This window comes from Pelobates fuscus, chromosome 7, assembly GCF_036172605.1.
Source record: "Pelobates fuscus isolate aPelFus1 chromosome 7, aPelFus1.pri, whole genome shotgun sequence".
NCBI lineage: Eukaryota > Metazoa > Chordata > Amphibia > Anura > Pelobatidae > Pelobates > Pelobates fuscus.
Window position 1 is genome coordinate 58181866 of NC_086323.1, and position 16472 is coordinate 58198337.

Here is a 16472-nt window from a genome sequence, read left to right on the forward strand (position 1 = left end):
GCAATTGGTCAAATCTCGCCATGATGTCCCCAGGAACTCTTAATCTTTCTTCCAGTCTGACAGTTTCATGGAATTCCTTACCTAACCCTTTGTTTATTTTCTTTTAAATACAGGAGGCACATATTTAACTGGATGCACTGGGGCAGCGGCACTACTGCTAGGATATTTGCAGGTAAGTTGCAGAGTAAATATATCCAAATGTAATGGTTCAATAAATATTTATAACTTACACAAAATAACAAAATATATAGATTGCAAAAAAAATGACCAGTCACAGAAATACATTAATCAGTTTTTTTGTTTTTCCTGTTTTCCTCCTTTTTCATACTAAATTCCACACAAGATGCTACATATTGTTCTGTTGTTGAACTACAACTACTCCCATGATGCTTTAACAGTCAGATTGGCAAAGCATTGTGGGGTGTGTACCTGGATTTGGCATACTATATGTTCGGACCTTGGTTTAAATCTAAAGCTCACATAACTCATTGTAAAGCAGAATATTTTCCGATTATAACTGCTGTTCGTCTTTTTAAAAACATTTTTATTATTATTATTAGTATTTTTAAAGCATTTCAAATTCATAATTAAAATTATCTGGTTATAGCTAAATGATTCTGCTTAAAGTGGTGGTGTCACTTTCAAGGGTCTTTGCATATTTTGTATTCAGCCAAATAAGAAGCTATCCCTGATAGGTATCTCTATCTATTTAATCTTTTTTTTCCCTCAACTCCTGGTATTTTATCCACCAGGAGCCCTTGGTACTGCAGTACCAGGGCATAAACAAATTCCTTCCTAAGCCCAACTTGTGTGATGTGTGAGAATATATCTGTATCACACAGCCATTATTAGCGATGGTCGTGCGTATTGATGGATATTGATGATACATGCTCCACCTTTTTGTCAGCTTTGTCTACTTCAGACTGGACCTTAAAACAACATAGTCTCTACTCAATCTTCTGATGTATTTTAATTACATTGGACTTTTTCATTCTTCCCAGTGGCTGCAATGTTCCTGGGGATGGATTTGCAAGCTTTGGACCTTCCTAATCCCTGGGACACATACACAATGGTAGGATTTATCCTATGGCACGTCTTCACCGATCTCCTGCTTGAAATCCATGCTTTCTGTTTATTACGGACAGGTAAGCTTAAATATATCCCAATGTAAAATATCCACGGGCATGTAGTGAATTTATAAACTGTATGCTCATTCTCCGCCATTGGGCAGCTACGTGTTAATTTCGCATTGTCGTACAAATTATTTCTAATGGCTTTAATATTAAACTAATGCTCTATAGATCAGTGTTTCTCAAACCAGTCCTTATGACTCACAAACAATACAGGATTTGTGTATTTCCCTGTTTTATTCCAATGGAAATACTGTAAAAACCCGGACTGTTGGTGGGTGTTCAGGACCGGTTTGGGTACCACAGATCTAGCTTAATATATATTCCTATTTTTCTATATATCCATGCACAATTCATAATAAATAGGTAGTTATCAATTACTCTCACTGGACAGGTAGTACTGTAAAGGCTAATAAAATGCGCAGTCCCTCTCCGTCTTAAAAAAGGCAACATCACCCAGTGTAATGCATTTTTATTAACTTGTTGACAACTTGGCTATTTTTTTTTTCCTCAAAGGTTACAGCTGTCAGTGCACTTTTTATTTTTTATTTTTTTTTGCAATCTGCTAGCATGGTGTTCTATTTGTCAATCTAACCATAAACAATGTTCCATACTATGACTGTTATCCTGTTTTGAAAATGTCCATGATGTTCTTTTGCACGGTTAAAAATAAATAAATGGGTTTTCGCAATGCCGAATCCTTGCCTTTAACCCTGCGTGCCTTAAAGGAAAGTGGACATTATCACTTAGGGGGTATGCCAGTAATATAGGCGTGATGCTTTCTATTTAAACCAACTCGCACAAGCTGTCAGTACTCCATATTACCGTGCTCCTTGGCCCTATCAGTTGTATTCTTGTTGCTATTCTGACCTTTGTCGGTATTTGACCTTTGACTTGACCTCTGTTTATGAACCTGTGCTGCCTGACTTGACCATTTGCTAGTCTGACCATGCCATTTCCTCAACCTTATTAGTACCTAGCCTTGGATTTCTCTTAGCCCATTAATGCAAACTGACACCCCCACATTTACTAATATATATTCATTTTAAAGTGGAATGTGGTTCCATTTAGCTTTTAGGTTGTTGGGGCCCCTCTTTTAAATAAAATAAATGTAAATGTATGTGTAATAAGTTAAGGTAATTGAAAGTGTTCTGTTGCCCAGGTGTTGGTCAGATGCAACAGTCAGGAGCTCTCATTAAAACCAATGTGTTTGGACTGATCATTTTATATGTCTCCCTGATGCGGAAGGTAGAGAAGAGGCCTGGAGGTACAAAAAGAAAGTGTCCATTCCACTATGCACTTGGGGAGCACGTTTGTGGTGTTTTTATGAACTTTTTTTTCACCTTCCCGATCTTATCTAACACCATCCTATAAGTACTCTAAACACAAGAGAGAACACTCTGCATGACAAAAATGGAGAGACCCAATGAGTGCAACCAGTGCTCTATCTCGTTGGAATTGCAATCTTCCAAAAATTCACAAATAGAGAAAAGGGTGACATGAGCTGGTGTAGTGGTTTATAATTCAGGATTAAGCACTGGTTAGTGATCAACCACCTGCCTAATATCGTGTAGGTCCCCCTCATGCTGCCGGGGCATGTCCTGCGGTATCTGGCACCAAGACATTAGCAGCAGATCTTTTAGGTCCTCCAAGGTGTGAGGTGGGGCCGCCTAATATAAACAATATAATCCATGTTATTCACTTCACCAGTCAGTGGTTTTAATGTATGTTCCCATAAGTAGTTATGGATTAATGTTTGAACCATCCATTGCAGATGGTGATTTTACAACACTGGCTTCTTTTTTTACTTGGACTGAAATGCAACACAATTTAGTGTCCTTAATGTTCATTTTGATTACAAGAATGTATTTCTCTCGGTTTCCAACCAGTGATGGCAAGCCTTAATGTCCCGGATGTTTGAGAGAACTAAGATTGCCATGATTTCAGCCAGCCTTTCATTCCCAAACATCTGGGGCATCGTACGTAGCCATTACTAACTCTATATTTTTTGTTATCTAAACCTTGAATTTATCTCCTAGATTTTAGCAAGTTGGCAGAAGATCAAGTTGGAATCCTGAATACCTCGCACTTTGAGAATGAGGTATGTTGCAGTACTTGGGATGTGCTTGGGTATTCAGTGTAAGCCATATGTATGTCTTTAAATGGTGCCCTTATATGTAAAAGCATCACACACACATTGTGTTTTACCCATTATCTACTTGGAGAACTGTAGGTCAATACAACCGTATAAAAAGTATCACGTTTGTGCCCACTTTTAGGCTGTAGTTTTGGTATGCATTAGCCCAGACACTAATTGTGCTGTAATTGCAATGCTTTTCTCACTGAAAATGTTTTATTCACAAACTCTCTTGTGTGTTCATAATCATATTCATCCCCCACCAGGCCACCCCTCTTTTTCCCTAAAAATGAATTCTTCTTTAAAACTCTTGCTCCCTCAGAGGGTATGTTATGGTTATTCAAAGAACAAACATTAGTGGGCGCTGTTGTCTTTTTTTCTAAACTATTCCTGCATTGTATGGTGAATTTTATTTTTTATTTTTCCTTCCCAGGGCCACACCTTTAAGAAGATTGTCCTGACAATTTACATTTGTGGAAACTTTGCCTTTCTGATCACATTCCTTGCAGCAATCTACCAGATTTAAGAAAAAAAGGCTTGAGAATGATGCCGCCTTCTCGCTGCTGTAGACATTTGGTTCAGCAAACTGGCTGTGCGTTTCGCCTTCTCAATGATTCCTATACTACACGCTTGAGTGGATATCAAGATTTCAGTGTATGACTACGAGCAGACAGAATAGAACTTTCCAAATTGCACGACTTCTGTACGGCAAATTTTTTAACTTTTTTCAAAATCTACATTCAGAAAGAGCTGGGATTCTTGCAATCAAGATATTTGTCACTTCAATTCTTCTCAGGAATTCTTAAATGATTCGCACGAGTTCTTATAACAATCCTTTTATGCCTTTTTGATTAATACTTTTGTTTCATAGTGTGTGCACGGGGCTACAATAATTCAGTAAAAATTTCAGAAAGCAAAGAAGCTTGGAAACGGAATAATACGTTGTGCTGTCATAACTGTGCTGCTTCCTAACCAATTTGTGACCGATGACAACTTGTCCTGAAAGGCATAATGCGTTCTAAAGAGCAATAAACTATGTATCGGGAAGGATTCTTACCAACCTTGTACTGTATGTTTAAAACGGAGTTGTCTCTTGAACATTTGCATTCAGTCCTTCAGATATCTTCTTCAGTCTAACTCGGTCAGGGGCTAAAAAGCTGTTGGCACACCTTAAAAATGGAAGGCATGCAAAGCCAATGGCAAGCAAGACTAGGCGATAGTGGGTTAAATTAATGTCATACAAAATCGAATGCTGGATGCCAATTGGCTGCTGGCATCGTGTTTCTTGCGTTTATAAATAACTCTGAGGCTTTACATTGTGATTCCAAGGTTAGCCACCTTCTCAATGAAAAGTAGGCAAATCTTCATATGCAAATTACAGCAAAATGTACTGTAGCACGCTTTAATGGAAATATTAATGTCTTGTCTTGGGAATGCTGTTAAACTGATATGCACAAAGAAAGTCATGTGACAGACCCCGTTTAGTAGATCTAAATCTCCCTGCCATTAAATTATGTTTTAAATCCAAAAACCTTCGGCCCAGTACACTCCTTCTAAATTTTGTTCAGAAAATTATTGCAGAGCTAATTAAAAGGTGTTGCCTGTCTGTAGTCCAGAATTCTAGTTCCATCAGTCCCGCCATGTTCACGGAGGATGCAGAGATACATTGTTTTTCCCAGGTAGATGTGGGGTTAGTGGGCTGTTGGCCCACAGCGAATTGCTTGACTACATTAATCAGTGACTACACAGTTTGTGAATAGGAAATAACTAATCAAGGTTGGGGTAAAGGTGAGAACATAAAAACTTAAAAAAATGTGAAAAAAAGACATATAAAATAAAAAGTGCAGCACAACAGGTTGTCCTACAACCTTTATATTTTCCTTTTGCATCTCGCTTATTAAAATATGTAGGCTTAGACAAAAAGCAGGAGGCTGGTGTTTGCCTGGATAGGAAATGAATTTTTATATCACAGGAACCTAGTGATGATCTATCACGGCACATTAAGCAATGGCTGCTACAATCCAGCCAGACTGACATTAACGAATAGCGTGGAGATGGTATCCATCTGCTTTCGTGTCATTTGTACATATTTGGTGCAAGGAATGGTTTATTTCTGAATAAGCTTGTCTTGTTGCATTGACATAGAGGTATATTGCATTAGAATGAACCATATAGGGGGGTAAATGCCAGAACCCGATAATTCAGTTGTGACTAACATGGATAGCATGCTTATACACCGACTGGGACATCCAAATGAATTGCGATGACAAGATTGGGTAAACAGAATGTACAGTAACTGTACCTACACTGAAAAATATTTGGAAAGAATTCAATCTGGAGTAATAGATCTAACTTGTTTGAAAATGCCATGCTAAGTTATAACCCGATGTGCTATGTGTAACCCATTCTATACCTTGGAAAGGTTTGCTATGTGCTCCATGCTCCCTTGCACACAAAGGGTTACTATACGTACCCATAATATTCCAAAATGATTTCTGCTCATCTATGCAACACAGAATGTACCTATATTGTTATTTAATTAGTATGCAATGTCTAACAAATCGGGAATCCACACAAAAACAGCTAATGGTGCCTTGTACACTTGTGATATATATATATATATATATATATATATATATATATATATCTATCTCTATCGATCTCACGATCGATCTTATACATTTGTTAGTGGAGCTTATTTAATTTTTCTTACGTTGTGTGTTATGCTGATTTTAAGTATTCTGGCAGGGGTTGTTCACTAAACTGCAACGGAGTTCACCAATTACCGGTAAGTGCAAATTTTATACCAAAGTAGCGGAACTGTAAACATGGCCTGCTTGGGGAACTTTTCCAATTTTTTTTTTTACTAGTTTAGGCCTAGAATTTGTAATTTGCTAGTGAATTCCTGCCAATTCTTGGTTGGTAAATAACTTTATTAGCTGTATCTTTAAATGTAATGTATAACCAACTGAAGCGCTGACTTTTTATGTTTGTGTTCCTCGTCAGAATCTGTATTTTTAAAATCAAAGGGAGATCAATAAACCGCATCTCCTCAATAAAAGACCAATTATTTAAATACAGTTATCCTTGTTGTCATTTTATTAATGTGAACATATTGGTAATAAAACCAACACTTATTCTCTCAAGTGTGAATTTCTTCAAGCTCAATGTGACCAGATTAGCCAGAACTGGAACAATTGCTCATGTTGTGAATGATCACCTACCAGCCTACTGCATGTTTGTTTGTTTGTTTATTTTACAATTTCCACAGAAAAATGATTTTGATCATTCTGAAGGTCCAATTTATATATTCTCTATCCAACAAAACTAATCTAGTTTTAATTAGTCAAGCTAAATTATACCCATAAAGTAAGTTTAGAAAATGCTGTCGTATGCTACCAACCTGTCTGAGGTGTGTACTCTTATATAGCTGAAGATTCCAGGCAAAGTCCACACACAGTGATTGCTGTTGAATGCTTTGTTGCAGTGGCTAGAATGTGATAAGAGATGTAGGAATCTGTTTATCACTGTGTGAGAAGCGCATTTTCTTTCTGTATATTGCAAATCAGAAAATAGACCATGCAGATAAAATCTTATTTCTTTCGGATCTTTTAAAGGAGCGGCCTAACCAACGTTACCACTGTTACTTAACCCCTTAAGGACACATGACATGTGTGACATGTCATGATTCCCTTTTATTCCAGAAGTTTTGTCCTTAAGGGGTTAAAGTCTGTGGGCACATTGTCAATACAGCCAAGTCTCCGGGTGTCATGGAGAGACCCAGTTTTTATTAAATTACTTAACACCGTGATATAAAAGTTGTTGTGACAACTACAGACTCTTAAACAACATAACCGCTACACAAAGTTCTAGTTATGTTGCTTAAAGTTTAGGAACCTGTCCTGCCATTCCGGTTCTCTTACTTGCTTTTTCGCATCCTGGTGCACCAGGGTACTGTCCGCAACCCGTATCGCATAAGCTCATCATTAGATGGACTTGGGCAGTGCAGCAGGCACTACAATGATGGAGCAAGTGCTTCAGCAGTTACTAAACATTAACAGCAGTTTACTTGGATATTCCGAGAATTATTCATTATACAGTGGGACCTCAGTTTACGAATTTAATGCGTTCTCCGGGATGTTTCTTATTACTATTTTTTTTTTTTTTTTTTTTTTTAACGGAAACACGGTTTCCCATAGGAATGCATTTAAAACCAATTAATCCATTCTGGAGGTCAGAAAAAAAGTAAAAATAACCTGGCAAAAAAAACAACCCACAATACAGAACACACAATAAAAGGCATGCAAATGACAGCTCAGGTCCCTACCTTTCCACAGCTTGTGAAATGCACCAAAAAGTCCCAAAACAACTGCAAACTATTTCCAGAATGGCTCCAAAACTCGATGCAAAAGCCGCTCCAACATCTCCACACTCGACGCGGTGAGGCGCCAGCATGCAGGGGGCAGTGCTATAAATCTCCCAGGTAAAATGCATCCTGGGGAAACTTGCTTTGTATTGCGAAAAATATTTTGTAAACCGAGGCATTATTTTCAATGAATTTTCATTTGTAAACCGAAAAGTATGTTAACAGTCATTTGTAAACAGAGGTCCCACTGTACACCAAATCATATTGACTATATAGAGTTAAACTTTCTTTTCTCCCAATTGGCTAATAGATTAAAAAAAAAAGAAACTTAAGTGGCTTAACCCCTTAAGGACCAAACTTCTGGAATAAAAGGGAATCATGACGTGTCAGACACGTCATGTGTCCTTAAGGGGTTAAAACACCTGTTTCTGTATTTCTTTGAGTTTACTCCTGTTATGCCAGTATTCATGGTTTTAGTGTTTTAGTTGAGTTGGTTCTGTTTTGTTTTTGATGCACATTTCTATGCTCCTGTGGATGACACTTGCCATTTAAAGCTGCGTTGGGCCTTCCTGTGTAAGGATACTGTCTACTATGTGTGTCAAAAAGTGTTAATATTTGATGTTTTTAAACTTTGTAAAACTGGGTACACTCTGTGTGGAAGTATGTGCTTATGATTGTGTTCTTATGTGTACCGGGCTTTAAAAAAAAAAAAAATATATAAAATAAAAAAAAAAAAAAGAGCAAGATCCATGGACATTTTAATATGTAAATGGTGGTGGAACGAAAATGTCTGATAGGAAAACCACTGCAAAGTTGTTGTTTTTTGAGTAATCAGCTGGCAGACATCTGCATTAGACCTGTGCACAAATCCTGTTCATCTTTGACAAATGAATCAAAGTCCTGTTAATCTACACCCCAACTAATCATTCTGTCTGGGATTTACGGGACGTATCGATTCATTCGGGTGTAAACTAACTGGAATTTCATTCGTTCATCACCGGTGAAAAAGATTTGTGCACAAGGCTAATCTGCATTACTTGCATAAGTACAGAAACCATTCCTCGGCTCTTAAAGGCAGAATACTAGTGACAATGCTTCTATTGAATAAATGAATGTAGTCCATAAAAACTAGGAATCTGTACTGGGCAGGAACCAGGCATTTTTGTGCTGCTAATCATAAGAATTGCATTGAGTCTGCTGTCAGTCAGTGTTCCTCCATGGCCCATAATCCGCTACATTCATCATTTCACTTCTACAACAAGCTACAATGAAAGCTCCAAGAGTTTGTGTAAATTCAGTTGAACTGAATTTGCAGGCAGATCATTTTTGTTGAAAGTGAGCATTCATTTTCATATTTAAATAATGCGGTTCAAGATTTCAGCTGTTCAGTGGCATTCGCGCAGCCTGAAATTTGATTTCATGACTACGTAATTTGGAGGCTGTTACAATATCCATACATTAGTGATTCTTCAGTGATCACTGTCCGGACTTTACATTTAGGATCTGTCCAGATTATTTTTGATGATCTGGCCAGTTGACTTAAAATCATTAATAAATCCATGTGTATTCACTCTTGTTGTCCTAATGCAGGAGACCTCCACGCACACTGTATCTAGTGTTGGTAGCTCTGCATACAGCAGTGGGTGAAGAAGAGCACTTTCCTGGGCACTGGTGTATGTATGTATGTATGAACAAGGTTGCTGTTTAGATAAAGTATTTCACAAAGTATATTCTCTGAATATATAGCTGGCAGTATCAAAATCCGCAATCCAGAACATAGGTGCAGGTTTCTAATCCATAAGTATCCGGTGTTGTGTAACTTTTAGATGTTACACATTGTTGAGTTGATCTCCCTAAAGCCTGAATCAAAATCCTATTTTCCATTCTCATTTTGTTAGGTGTCAAATCTTGGACAGCCAGTAATGGAGGGTTTTTTTCTTCCACCAAGTGGTTGATCTGCCTGAACTCACTTATCCAGGTTAGTGTTCCAGGACTCTTATGGTAATTACATGGAGTCTTTAAGATTGCCAGTTTGAATGTCCTTGTACAGGCCAATAACCTACATGATAAATCACAAGGGCATCTTCTTTCACACTTAAAATTCCCCTTCATGTCAAAGTCCACTTTTGATAATAAACAGACGTCGTAGACATTAATTCCAAAGTTGACTTGCCCATCATTACCCAGCGAAACACAATGCATAGTCCATTTGGAGATGAACAAGTCTATCCTGGTTTCACCCTCCCCTGCAATATGAGGGCAGGACCAGAACCTCGGGGTTATTCACTAAAGATTTATCGGGAATTCAAACTGAATTAAAAATTTTAAGAATGAGCAGAGCTGGAAAGTTAGTGGAGACCACCAAGCTACCATTGTCTCAACACTGGTTTTACCTTTCAAATCCTGTGCAATTCCTTCAGTTTCTCCCCTGTAATTATCATTGACACTACTTTAACATATATTCTTTTAGATCTGAAAACCATACATTCTGCCCAAATGGCAATGTTTCTTTATTTCCATAATTCACTCTATTGGCCGATGGTAACTGACTAATACTGGTTTATTTCTTTACCTCTGTGGCGGTGAGGCGCCTCTTAAAGGGTCTGAGAATGATCACCTTTCCCACATTAGAACCAATATTTCCATATTACTTCCTTTATTCAGTTTCTTATCCTCCTGGTCTATATTTGAATCTATCAATAGGCAGTTTAGAGCTTCCAGGAGATCTTCTATCTTGCACAGCTGATATCTCTAGATTATCAGTATCACTGGCCTTCTATGTCACCACGCAATAGGTCAATGAGTATTACACTAGTCATGGTTTGTTTATCCACCTTTTTAAATCTGATTCATTTATCAGCTGCTGCTCTTATATTTAACTTTTTTTGACCAGGGTTTCTATTTTTTCATAAGGAAGCCTTATGCCCAACATTGATATTGTAAATGTCTTCTCCTGATAAATATTAACCAATTGGTGGTGGTCTCCAGGATTTCATCCTCCCTTCTTTTTTTTTTCCCTTTTCCTTTTCCTTTTCTAAATACATTCACTATTTTGGAGTATGTAAATATTTTGTTTTCTCGTTCTGATTAATATTGATTTTATAAGTCTACTCTAACTTTCCCCAACACAACACCCATTCCAGTATTTCTACAGACTGGCTCCCATTCTTACTTGGTTCAATTGCTACCAGAATCTACATAATATGTTTTTCACTGAATAAACCATTCTTTTTCTGGAATGACATTTTTGTTTTCTTTTTAGCATTTCAAACAGTGTGTTTAAAGATAGTGATGGATGCATGTGACTTAAGACATTCGTGTTATTTTATGTCAAAACATTTACTTTCTGTGCATTGTGTTATAAAAAGATTAATTTAAAATAAAAATAGTTTTCAATCTGATAAAACTCTTTAGAAAAATACTCTGCTTTTGTGGTATCTGAAATGGTATGCAGGCCATTGTTGCATTCTTTGTCTGGAGAAGATATTTTGATAGGTTGGAATGGTCCTATTTATTCTCTTTCAATATTTACAATTTCCTAAGGATTCTTACATGGTCAAAGGTGCTCTTTAGGCTTCTCCAATTGCATTAGTTCTAACCCCAAACCCACAGCCTTGTACCAGGCTCTGCCCATTACAGAAGGGTCCAGATAAGGATACAGTTTATCCACGTATTCACATTCTTGTTTATATTCCCCTACAATAGGGCTGGGCAACCTTCAGCACTCCAGATGTTTTGGACTACATCCCCTATAATGCTCTGACACCTATAGTGCTGGCAAAGCATCGTGGGAGGTGTAGTCCAAAACATCTGGCGTGCCGAAGGTTGCCTATGCCTACCCTAGAACATAAAATCAGATCGTATAATCTATGGCTTTACCACTGCACAGTTTGATGATTTTAAAACACTATACATTGTAATTTCACAAAGCACAATAAGTATTGTATCTGGTCTTTGTTTCTTGTTGGGTACTGGTGAATTAATATAAAAGTCAGACAAACAATCACAAGACTGGCGATGTACTTTATTTTTAAAATCATATAAGGCACATTTCTGGTTCACCAGAAAATACACAATTTCAGCATTTGGCATAATTTAGTAAACCCTACAGCCTATTAGTTTGGATTTTATACCATAAATCAAGGCCATTGGCCGAGTTGGAGTGATTGCCATAAACTTCACATGGCATTATACTTTATGATGGCAGTTTAACGTAGCATGCAGATGTGTCGAAACCTATACTGTGAGCCATTCTAGTATGTTTTTTGCTTTGTATACTTCTCCCCTCCCACCTGTCCCGTGGTTTTCTGTTGGCAAGGTCCCCACAACTACAGTTATTTAAAACCTCCACTGGTGGTGAACACACACTCCCATGTCCTTTTCTATCATGGCCCAACTGGAGATAAGAAGATCCCACAGGAGGATAATGAAAGCTAGAACTATCCCCTCTTGCTTAAGAGTCCCTGGCCAACCATACCAAAATTTACATGCAGAGGGAGGGATTTGGAATGTTAATTCGGTAGCCAAGAAGCTTTCATAATAAACCAGGGATGGGACATGGCACACCGTCTTTAGATGATGGAGATATAGTGGGTTCCATTCTACGCAGAACCAAATGAACAAATACATAACTCTGCAGCCAGTCAATCTTCATTAAAGGGACCCTATAGTCACCAGAACTACTACAGTTTGATATATTTGTTCTGGTGGATATAGCCTGTCCCTGCAGGCTTTTCAATGTAAATGCTGCATTTAAAAAAAAAAAAAAATCTGTGTTAACATTGGTGCCTAGTAACACTTCTTGTTGCTATCACTCAGACGGCCGCTAGAGGTGCTTCCTTTTTTTTTTTTTTTAGTGCTGCATGAAGACGCTACCCATAGAGATGCATTTATTCAATGTATCTCTACGAAGATATGCTGATTAGTGGCATAGGATTGGCTGAGATCAAGATTCATGATCTCAGCCATGGAGGCAGGGCCCACTGTGACAAGGGAAAACCATGTAAGTAAAAACACCTTTCCTATGCGATCTGAGAGCGGTTGGGAACCTAAATAAACACTAGTGTTAGGAATACATGTTTGTATTCCTGAAACTATAGTGTCCCTTTAAATGCATAAAACTGTTTTATTTTAAAATGTGTTCTTTTAACGCCCTCATTCATAAATAATATTAAAATGGGAAACTTATTTATTTACTGTAATTCATATTTTAATTTTCCCTTTAATTGGTGGGGAGTTAAAGAAAAATCCTGAAATCTTTGGGAGTGTTATTTTATTTCATTTCTATACATTAAGTGGTCTGGACAGGCATAGAGCTTGCAAATTTAAAACTGGGCTCTATACCAGTGACAGGCAACTTTTGGCACAGTAAGGAGTGGGGAGCCATTTGATTGGCTCTTCATCATGGGGAATGTAATCCAGAATACAATACACTACAAATAACATCAGAGGCAAGCCATTACTGTTCTGCAGGTCTGCTCAGAGAGAGCTACGGTTTCAAATATTGTTTGGCCCCTGGTAACTAGTTATTTCACAGAGAGTATAATGCTGCAAAGCATGCATTCTTTGGGTGTTAAATAATATACCCTATCGTTTAGACCAGGAATGCCAAAAAGGTAGAACTCCATATGTTGTAGAACTAAAATTCCCATGGTGCTTTGCATGCCTTTAGAATGCATTTGGAATGACAAAGCATCATGGAAGCTGTAGTTTTAAAACATCTGGGGATTTATACTATATGAAACATTCTTGAAATACAGAAATGTAAAAAAAAAAAAAAAATCGCTCACTGGCACTAACACAAGCAAAAGTAAATACTACATTATTTTACATTGTGTTTATGAATGCAATATTTTTATAAAACATATTAAGAGTACAAAGGTTATGCTCACAGGCAAATGCAAACGTTACTCTTGCACAGTTAATTACTTTTTATTTTTTCCCCCTCAGAAAGACAGTTTTGTTGTAAAAATATGCAAGCAACTAGCAGTATAGTATAATCGTACGTTATCTCTCATTTACTCAGGCCGATATGTTGGAAGTGATAGAATGTAATTCTTAACACGTTCAGGGTTGTTCACCAAACAGTGAAATTCAAATGGAGAAAGCAAAGTTAATATAGTCAAGCTTCGATTGTACAAATATTTGTAGGTCAGATATTGACGCCTTAAAGGGTTACAGCAATCAAACACAGCGTATTTATAAAACACTGTTTTTTGGTTGGTGTAACCCTGATAACATGGTCCAAAAACGTAAAAAAAAAATGCTAACCATAGGTCCTGCACCAAGGCCGGATCGCTCCCTTTACTGCAGGGGGAGGACTCAGAGCTGCATGGGATGGAGGGTGCCTATGACACCATTGGTCATCCATCATCAGCAAGCATAGCAATTTAATACACAGATTTATTAGCAGTAATGACACTGGATGTGGGCTTACATCTCGATCAGCAAGCTTCATTTTCACTGTATGTGCAGCATTTTATATGAAACACCGCACACAAACTTGTAGTCCATAGCTCCATAGCATTTGTTTACTGGTTGTCCTTAATTGTTGTTTATAAATGTAAAGCTAAGGGTTAAATTCATTAAAACGCAAAAAAACAAAACATTGGTCTGTATATGAAACTAGATAGAAAATAGTTTGTAGGAGACGGCACCTACTTTTGTCAGATAATTACGGCAGTGAATGTTAATGCGCGACAATGATAAATAATGTCAATTTTTTTTTTACCATTCATATAGTTACATGATATAAATTCTAAGCAATACAATTAAACGGTAAATATTCGCTTTTAAAATACACAGTTATATCATTATAAAGAACCCATCAAACTGTATAGGCAAGTGAGATCTTGTCTGACAAGCTTCCAGATATAATAGCGATCATATAAAAAATGGCAACAAATATTACAGACATGTATGAACACTTTCTAAGTTTGTTACATATTAAATCATATTAAATAGCTAAAATGACTGCGGAGGGAAGGGCACAGCGTGTGTGTCTGATGTATCAAAGTACAAAGGCAACAATCACCCGAACACCAATATTATCCACAAAGCGATACAAAACATAGAAAGGTCCTTGGTAATTAGAAGTACACATAATTCACTTTGGCCATACTGTTAAGGTGTTCATCCTTTAGAGAAGTGACACTTCTATATGACTTTCTTCCCAAGTTTTGCCATTCGAATTCTCAATGCTGTGGAGAAATGAAAAGACAATAGCATCCAAATTATTACTAATGGCTTATGGTCTCATCATAGGGTAGGGCACGTTGGGTGGGGAAATTGTGAAACGACATGTATCAAAACGTTATTTCCAGGAGCAAGAGCAGACATTTGTAGACAAACACAAAGTTTTTCACAAAACTGGGAATTTTGTATAATTTAAACAAAGTTCAAATTTTTGTCCACAATAGCTGAACTGGACGAATTCTCCAAGTCAGCTAGCTATATTCACGGTTTAGCTATAGCGGCCTAGTATTTGAATTTCACTGCAGTGAATAAATTAGAAATTGAACAAAGGGGGGTAAACTTAGTTAATTAAAAACACTTTATTGTGTATATATAGTACATCTAATGATATATATTGTGTAATAACCAACAAAAACAAAATATATATATATAAACCAAGGCCATCCCCAAGCTGGTACACCTTCCATACAAGCTGTGTAGTCGCGGTGAGCTAAATATGTATGACAAAGCAGCTGTTCATTAAATTTGTAGAGACCAAAATTTAGTTGCTTGCTCGAGAGAAGAAGATAAACAAAAAAGGCTGGGGAAATGGGAACACTTGATGGGTTATATGTTAGAAAAAATGTATCTACAAGATTTGTATCAAGCTGTATCTGTAACCCACGGTCACATTATACAGATCACCATACAAAGAAACTCGGAAGTTTGGCTGTATGTCAAGTGGACGAGATGGATACAAACTAAATGCACTGGTGATGGATTCTGAGATTGCCCAAATGTTGGATACAAGTTAGACAAAAAGCCTCACATACAAGGATAGAGGGTTCAGGTGGCAGGGATATGTATACCAATGTTATATACCAATGATTCTAAGAGGAGCAGGCCTAATTTACATCAAGAGAAAGGGTTGAAGGTAAATATCCCTCCTTTGAGGGGTGAACATGTATGTGTGATTTATCTCTCCTTGTCTAATATTTAATTGATGGGTGCTGGGTTGGGCCCTGTAATTATCTCACCGACCATCCATGTAACACCATTTGAGTGTAAGGATTATTCACAGCAGTCCGAGAGAATCATGGGCTGCACTAGTGGGCCCCTATAGCCAAGCTAAGCTAAGCTTTGTGGTCGAATACTTTGGATTGCTGTACTCTGCTTGCTATTGGAGCTACAGCAGTTCATACACAGGAGCCACACTAGGTTAATTTGTTTACATTTTTGGAATCGTGCTACACCACACTCCTGTTTCATATTTGTGCTTCAGAAAGAATCTGGTAAGAAATGCACAAATGTCTTCCTTCCCTATTGTTACATATTACCCATCTAGACTCCATATTGTACAACAATCTATTTCTAAAGTTAATAGAGTTTAACACTACATAAATAGCCAATGATCTGGTTCATTCAATCAATGGAGATGGACAGCACTATTTAGGGATTAGTCATTCGAAAAATAGCAGCAAGAGGCCTCTTCTTGGTAGTATCTATTTTTGAAGTAGAACATTCAGCTATTTTTAAGTGTTATACTAAGAGATATACTATACTCACATTGATGTCACGGTTTACCTTTATATGATTTATTAGTAAACTCTTTGTTTATTGGCCTTCACTGTTTATCTAACAAAACCTCTTCCATCCTCTCCTGTAG

The 16472-nt window shown here is 37.3% G+C and overlaps 2 protein-coding genes across 4 annotated transcripts in view; one reads left to right on the top strand and one right to left on the bottom strand.

Annotated features, from left to right (window-relative positions):
• FRRS1 (ferric chelate reductase 1) overlaps nt 1–4256 on the top strand; it is a 52891-nt gene extending 48635 nt beyond the window's left edge. Inside the window, exons 13-17 of one of the 2 annotated variants that reach the window (XM_063428328.1) lie at nt 114–172; nt 1002–1145; nt 2293–2397; nt 3170–3231; nt 3701–4256. In XM_063428328.1, the coding sequence (XP_063284398.1) occupies nt 114–172; nt 1002–1145; nt 2293–2397; nt 3170–3231; nt 3701–3793 (463 nt within the window). In that variant the 3' untranslated portion in view covers nt 3794–4256. The remainder of the gene's footprint in view (nt 1–113; nt 173–1001; nt 1146–2292; nt 2398–3169; nt 3232–3700) is intronic. The other variant, XM_063428330.1, reaches the window with a different exon arrangement.
• Nucleotides 4257–13364: 9108 nt separating this feature from the next.
• The window catches only part of PALMD (palmdelphin), a 97103-nt gene continuing 93995 nt past the window's right edge, over nt 13365–16472 (bottom strand). For both annotated transcript variants that reach the window (XM_063428331.1, XM_063428332.1), the window contains one exon: nt 13365–14832. In XM_063428331.1, coding sequence (XP_063284401.1) covers nt 14789–14832 — 44 coding nt within the window. In that variant the 3' untranslated portion in view covers nt 13365–14788. The remainder of the gene's footprint in view (nt 14833–16472) is intronic.